This window comes from Micromys minutus (assembly GCF_963924665.1).
Source record: "Micromys minutus genome assembly, chromosome: 1".
Classification (NCBI taxonomy): domain Eukaryota; kingdom Metazoa; phylum Chordata; class Mammalia; order Rodentia; family Muridae; genus Micromys; species Micromys minutus.
In genome coordinates, this window is record NC_137969.1 from 43,091,400 (window position 1) to 43,099,084 (window position 7,685).

At 47.8% G+C, this 7,685-nt stretch overlaps 1 protein-coding gene across 1 annotated transcript in view; it reads left to right on the forward strand.

The window, feature by feature from the left end:
- Positions 1 to 6,845, forward strand: part of SPRED2 (sprouty related EVH1 domain containing 2) — a 94,405-nt gene extending 87,560 nt beyond the window's left edge. The window contains exons 5-6 of the mRNA XM_080917959.1: positions 3,240 to 3,377; positions 5,643 to 6,845. Coding sequence (XP_080774085.1) covers positions 3,240 to 3,377; positions 5,643 to 6,299 — 795 coding nt within the window. The 3' untranslated portion in view covers positions 6,300 to 6,845. The remainder of the gene's footprint in view (positions 1 to 3,239; positions 3,378 to 5,642) is intronic.
- Positions 6,846 to 7,685: the final 840 nt, after the last annotated feature.

A 7,685-nucleotide genomic window follows, 5' to 3' on the forward strand; every position in this document is an offset into this window, starting at 1 on the left:
CCTCTTACCACAGCCTAGGCCAGTAACTAATACAGAAGTCAGCACACAGGCCTGGCCAGGCAGTGTTTTGGAGGAATGTGGGAGACTTTGGGACTTTGAACTAGAAAAGTTGGTTGGATGCTCTAGGCAAAGTTTTGGGCATCTCAGTAGGAGCTCGGAAGGCGGTAGTGCTGAGAATAGTGAAGGCTGTGGAACCTTGGCAGTTGGAAATGCATTCGACATTATGACACGGCTCTGAGGTACAGGGAGAGGCATCGAACGGACTGGTTTGAGTGAGACGTCCTCTGTAAGTCTCGGGCTTTTAAATACTTGGTCCCGGTTGCTAGGAAGTTTGTAAGTCTTCGGAGGCGTGGCATTGCGAAGGAAGTATGTCAGTGGAGGCTTCGAGGTCTAAAGTGATCTTGTTTTTATCTTACCTGGTCCTGGTGTCTTGTCACAGCAGTAGCTGATCCAGACATTTTATACCTCAAAGATTCTAGCCTCACTTTACAGATGTGAAAATTGTAGAGTTAAGAGACCACCCTGACTAGGATCTTAGACCTACTGTCTTAGTTAAGGGTTTTACTGCTGTGAACAGACACCATGACCAAGGCAACTCTTATAAGGACAACATTTAATTGGGGCTGGCTGACAGGTTCAGAGGTTCAGTCCATTATCATCAATGTGGGAGCAGGGCAGTGTCCAGGCAGGCATGGTGCAGGAGGAGCTGAGAGTTCTACATCTTCATCTGAAGGAAGCCAGGAACAGACTGGGCATCCTCGGGTAGCTAGGAGGAAGGTCTCCAAGGCCACACCTTCTAATAGTGCCACTCCCTTGGCTGAGCACATGCAAACCATCACAAATACTGTCTGCTGGCTTGCTCACAGACTTACCTGCCCAGGGAACAGGGTCACTCACAGTGGGTTGAACCCTCCTGTGCCAGTTAACAATTCCCAACACCCATGACCACAGGCCAGTCTGATCTGGGAAGCCCCTCAAATGAGACTTCTTTTTCAGGTGAATGGCCTGTAACGTTGGTAGTTAAAGCTAACTGGACACTCCACCCTCATCAACCTGGCACAGAAACCTGCCTCCCTAAACCATAACTTTGTATCAAGATCTTCTTACATTCATACCACAATACAATGCAACTTTAAAAAGTTAAAGTCTCTTAACTTTGGGATCCTATAAAACTGAAAATAAGTTTCATACTTATTCCAAAAGGGAAGAACCAAGGCATAAAAATAATTAGAAACAAACAAATCAACCAGCCATGTAAGTAAAAAATCAGGAACTTCGACACTGTGTATTCTTCTGGCTCCAGCAGGCTTGGAGAGCCCCACTTCTCCATCTCTGCCATCCACAGGAAGCACACTTGTCCCATAGTCTTATGTTGGCTCCACTAACAGCTGCTGTTCTAGAATCTCTAGTGTCCTGGGGTCTCTGAAGCAACTGAGACTGTACTGTCACCAGTGGCCTCTCTGACACAGTTCCTCTGCCTGGCAACCTCTTTCAACTAACTCAGTACTACCTAGACAATGCTCACATGCTGTTTGCCAGGTTCCGCTCCAAATGGAAAATACAGCCTGCTTCTAATGGGCCAGCTCTGGGGCACTCGCTCTGAAGAAGTAGGGTTTGGCGTGGGGGTTGTTTTGAGGCAGGGTTTTTCTGTGTGGCCCTGGCTTTCCTGGAACTCACTCTGTCTACCTGTTTCCTATGTGCTGGGATTAAAGGCATGCACCGCCAGCCATCTAGCTAAGAAATAGTTTTCTCTCAGTGACCACAGCTGACTTCTCAGCCCCAGTTTGACCAGCATCCCATTGTTCCAGGGAAGCACAGGGTAACCTTGTGGTGCTGATCTCTTATTGATCACTGTTGATGCTTGAGCCCCAGATGATCAGCACGCACATAACATCCCCTATCCCAAGTCTAGATAGTGTCTTTGCTACCCTCTGAGACCCCGAGGACCAGGCCTTCATTGCCCATGTTCTCTCTCAGAATTCTTAGCTTCCAAGATTCCACAAGAATGACCCATTAAATATATAGTCCTCACCAGGAAAAGCCCAATCCCTGAAAGGACATTCAGGGCTGCATAGACAAACCCTGGTCTTAGAAAATCAACATGTCTTCCCAAGGCCTTGCTGCTGGGCCTTTCCAAATGATGAGACTTCTGGTCATTCTCATGACTAAGATGAACTCAGGGCTGGAAAACCAGGAGTGTTGGCTCATATACTATAATCCCAGCGCTTGAGATGTAAAATCTGAAAACCAAGCCAGTGCAGGGAAGGAGGGAGGAAGGGAGGGAGGGAGGGACGGAGGGAGGGAGGGAAAACAGACAGAGAGAGATGGCTCAAAGCACCCAGCTAAGGTGGCTGGCTCACAACTGCCTACCTATAAACTCCAAGGGGTCCAGTGCCCTCTGCTGGCCTCCATGGGCACCTACACTCACATGCACATTATTAAAAATGAAGGAAGGCCTATGGAGGCCAGAAGAGAGCATCAGATTCCCCCAGAATTGGAGTTATAGGCAGTAGAAGCTGATATGGGTAGTGAGAACCTGGGCTAGTTCTCCAGCCCCCAGCACACACTTTTCATCCGACACTGGGGAGGCAGGTCAGGGCTTTATAATGAGTTCCAGGCTGATCAAGGATATGCAGCCAGACCCTGTCTTAAAAATAAATAGAACCTTGGGGCTGGAGAGATGGCTCAGTGGTTAAGAACACTGACTGCCCTTCCAGAGGTCCTGAGTTCAGTTCCCAGGAACCACATAATGGCTCACAACCATCTATAATGTGATCTGACGCCCTCTTCTGGTGTGTCTGTAGACAGCTACAGTGTACTCATATAAAATAAAATAAATAATTCTTTAAAAATAAATAAATAAAATAAATAGAACCTTAAAAACAAATTACAGGAATTGGAAGGTTCAGAAAGATGTCACAGCCAGGAAACAGTGTTTGGATTAGTGCATGTTAGAGCTTATGTGTTTTGTAATTGTTTATTTGTATGTGTGTGTGTGTGTGTGTGTGTGTGAGAGAGAGAGAGAGAGAGAGAGAGAGAGAGAGAGAGAGAGAGAGAGTTTTCATTGTGTGTGTACTCATGTGTGCCGTGGCAAACAAGGTCAGAGGACAACTTTTGGGAATCATTTCTCATGCTATAGGTTCTAGAAAGTAGCATCTCATAGTCCAGGTACTTTTGCCTACTGAGCAGGGCTTGTTTTTTTGTTTTTTAAAGAACTGTTTATTGCTTCTCTCCAACAGACAGCTACAGACAGTTCTTCTAATTCCTCGCAGAAGAGGGAGCCGAATACAAGGACAATCTCCTCCCCCACATCTTGTGAGCACCGGAGGATTTATACCCTTGACCCATACCCCATGGACCATTACCACCCGGACCAGGTGAGCAGGACACTTGATGCCTCTGGAAACATAAAGATGGCTCCACCCTGGCCTTCTCCCTTCTCCCCAGCCCAAGCCGCTTCTGCACACCTGCTTTCCCCTTCCCCATGGTGGAAGTGCTGCTGGTGGCAGCAGCTTAGCCTCACACAACACCTAGCCTCACCCCATGGGTGCTCTGCCTGGCTTAAACCAAATCACCCCATGAGGCGGGGTGTGAGCACCCGCAGTTGATTGATGAGAACATGAGAAGTTCCCCTGGGAAGGAGGCCCTCAACAAGAATTCTGCTAGGCTCCCTCTGTGTTCCTCTCTCCGAGGGGCCTCTGAGCTGTGAGCCCTTAGCATGCGGGCTGCAGGCCCAGTCTTGCTCAGCGAGACGTAGCTGTGTTCCGAATTTAATAATTCAACAAATATTTACTGAGTGGCTGTTCTGTAGAACAAGTTCCCAAATAAATCACGGGGCATGGATGGGTGCCTATGTGGGTTTCACGGCCTCCAGGCTAATTTGAAATGAACAGAAGCAAGCACTGAGCAGGGAGATTTTGGTTTTCTGTTGCTGTTTTAAGATGGTTTTGCTATGTGCTTTCTAGTATTTTAACACTAAAATATTCTTTTATTAGCTGTGCATGGTGGCATACACCTTTAATCCTGATTTTGGGAGGCTAAGGTAGGCCAACCTGGGCCACATGATAGCTCCAAGCCAGGTTGAGCTAAAAGTGAGAGGCCCTGTCTTAACGAACAAAAATTCAACAAGATGTTCTTTTAAAACTAGGTGTGGTAGTACAGTCCTGCAGTCCCAGCACTTGGAGGTTGTTGCTGTGTGATACAAACATCTTTTTTTTTTTAAGAGAAAGGGAGCCAATAGTGGTGGAAAGGGCAGCAGGCTTAAGGCACCTGGTTATTTTGTATCTACAGAATAAGTAGCCTAAAGAATGACTGTACTCAATTCCCCTTCACCTTTTTATACAGTCCTGAGTTCCTGCCTAGAAATGGTGTGGCCCATATGGGGGGCTGTGGGGTATCTTCCTGCCTGATCAGGATAACCCCCTACAAGGCTGTCTCTCTGGTGATTCTCAACAAATTGACCTTTAAGATTAACCATCAGGGATGCTTCTAGGAGTCAAGCCTTGATCAGTATCTGGGACCTTATTCTTTTTTTTTCCATTTGTGTGTCTGTCTTTTCAGTCAGATTAATGTCAGCACAAACTAGGGAGCCTTGTGTGTTGTTTAAGAAATCATTTCTTTTGTAAAGAGCTGGTGAGGCATCCCCTACGGCAAAGGTGTTTGCTGAATAAGCCCAGAGACCTGAGTTTAATCCCCAGAACCCACATAAAGGGTAGACCAAGAGAACCAAGTCCGTAGAATGGCTCTCTGACCTCTGCGTGTGTGGGATGCACACCCACCAAATAAATAGAGATGAGGTCTTACTGTGTAGCTCTGGATGTCCTAGAACTCACAGAGATCTGCCTGCCTCCACCTCCTGAACCCTAGGATCAAAGCCATACCACCACACCTGGCTATGATTTTGCTGTTAAGCATCAGCAAGGGCTGGGCAGATAGAAGTCTCAGTGGCTAAGAACCTGATGTGCTTGCAAAAGAACATCCTAGCACCCACGGCTAGAAGCTCACTGCTACATATAAGTCCGGTTCTAAGATATCTGGCTCACTCTTCTGCCTTCCTTGGACATCTACACACAGGATCACACATATATACATTCGGGCAAACAAGTGCATGACAATTTTTTCAAAAAAGGGTGTGGAGGGAGGAGGAAGTCTTCAGGATCCTCACAGGATCTGGGAGCCGCTGACCTGAGATACTGGAGGCGGGATTAGAAGTAAGGCGGGACTGTTTTTCCTCTTCGGGTGGAAATGTTGGACTTACCAAACTGTACTGCTTTTTGAGACGGGGGTCTCCTGTAGCCCAGACTAGCAGAGAATCACTTTGTAGCAGAAGATGACATTGAATGCGGTGATCTCGCAGTACATCCCATGTCCTGGGATTCTGACTCCGGGGCTCTATCTTGCTGGGTAAGAATTACCAGCTGGGCTCGGAACTGCTCCCAAGTCGGGATGACCATCCTCTGTACCTGATCACTCCAACAGGAGGCTCATAACTGAGGCAAACCCGTAGATCTGGCAAGCTTATTTCGGTTTCCGCCTTTTCCGAAAATGCTCCGGGATTTTTTTTTCCCCCTTTGCCAACTGCTGTCAGTGGCGCCCCGGGCTGTAACACTGTCTGTTTGGTTTTTTTTTTTCCCCCTAAACAGCGGTTGCCGCGGTCCTACCCCCAGGTCACCTTCCCAGAAGATGATGAAGAAATTGTACGCATCAACCCCCGAGAGAAGATCTGGATGACCGGTTATGAAGATTACCGGCACGCGCCAGTTCGCGGCAAATACTTGGACACCACGGACGACGCAGACTCCTACGTGCGCTTCGCCAAGGGCGAGGTCCCCAAACACGAATATACCTATCCCTATGTTGATTCATCGGACTTTGGCTTCAACGAGGATCCCAAAGGCGGTGTGATCAAGACACAGCCGCCCAGGGCCAAGTCCCGGCGGCGGAAGGAGAACGGCGAACGGTCGCGGTGTGTGTATTGCCGGGACATGTTTAATCATGAAGAGAACCGAAGGGGCCACTGCCAAGATGCGCCCGACGCCGTGAGAACTTGCATTCGCCGGGTGAGCTGTATGTGGTGCGCGGACAGCATGCTGTACCACTGCATGTCCGACCCCGAGGGAGACTACACTGACCCTTGTTCGTGTGACACAAGCGACGATAAGTTTTGCCTCCGGTGGATGGCACTAATTGCCTTGTCTTTCTTGGCCCCTTGTATGTGCTGTTACCTGCCCCTCCGGGCCTGCCACCACTGTGGAGTGATGTGCAGGTGCTGTGGTGGGAAGCACAAAGCCGCTGCGTGACTCAGTTTCCCTCCTCTCCCCTTCTCCAGCCGCAGCCTCCCCCACCCCACCCCACCCCCGGTCTTCTCCCTGGCTCCCTTCCGACTCCATAAGGCGAGGCCAATAAGAGGAGGCCAGGCTCCGTGGTCCCTTGGTGACATCATTCCAAACCTGGGGTAGCTGCCGCCCCCGTGTCAGCCACACACTCCCTTTGCAGTGTTCTGAGCAAAGGAGCCTTCGGCATAGACTATTTTTCCAGCCTATAATCACGCTGTCTTTCCTGAGTGTTGGTTTCCTGTCCCTCCTTCTCACCTTTCTGGAGGGTTTACTGATTTTTTTTTTCTTCCCATTGGGCTTTGCCTGTCGCTAACTAGCATAGGTCCCTTAGAGATGTGACCGAATGATGAAACCATCACCACAGCATGCTGTTATGTGAAGAGGTGAGCTGGATAACAAGCCTGTACCACAAAACAATAGTACTTTAACTCCTAAAGCCAAATCTCCCACATCACGGGGGGGGGGGGGGGGGGGATGTCTTGAACCCGCCATCATCTCTTCCCCTGCCCCTCCCCCCGATGAATTCATTCATTGATGCAAAACCTTTTAAATGACTTTTTGAGCCTTAACTCTAGATTAACTTGTGAGAATCAAGAAAAAAAATTCCTCAGATTGCTTTGCTTCCTCTTGCAAGAGGATTTGGGTTTCTGTGAGCCTGCCCGTTTTACCCGTAAAATAGGACTTTTTTGAATCCTGTTGCCACTTCTAAAATTCTAGCAATATTTAGAATAGCACATCAGTGAGATAAATTTTACTCAGTATTTTACAAACCAAATCGATTTATTCAGACTCAAACCGGTGTTCTTCGAACAAGTTCCAGATGAAAAAATACTAGAGTTGTGAATGAAACTGTAGCCATTCCCTGCCCACTACACTGTTTTATATTATCAGGGGCATTTTAAATACCATTGATTCAAAGAGTGGTAGCTTGCATTTTTTTAGGCGTATGTTTTTGTTTTGTTTTGTTTTAATTTGAGGCTCGATTCTTTATTTATACTTGAAAAAAAAACAAGGCCATATATAAAGAAAAAAACCCCTTTCAATGCCTAAGTGTCTTTTCTACCATTCCACACCCATACTTGCCACTTGGGGTAAGTCACCAAGTGATTATGCCTGTCGCTGAGCCAATCAAAAGGCTTCTAATTCGCTGGGGGTGGGGGGTGGGGGGAGAAAAGATATATATCTTTTATATATATATATATATATATGGAAAGTGGTTGTATACCCAGCATAGTACAATCTGAACTCCATGAGGACTGTAGGGGACACGTTTGTCACCACTGGTCATTCCTCCCACAGTGATTAGGTGGAGGGCAGGCTCAGTTCCCCTTAATCTCCCCACCCCACCCC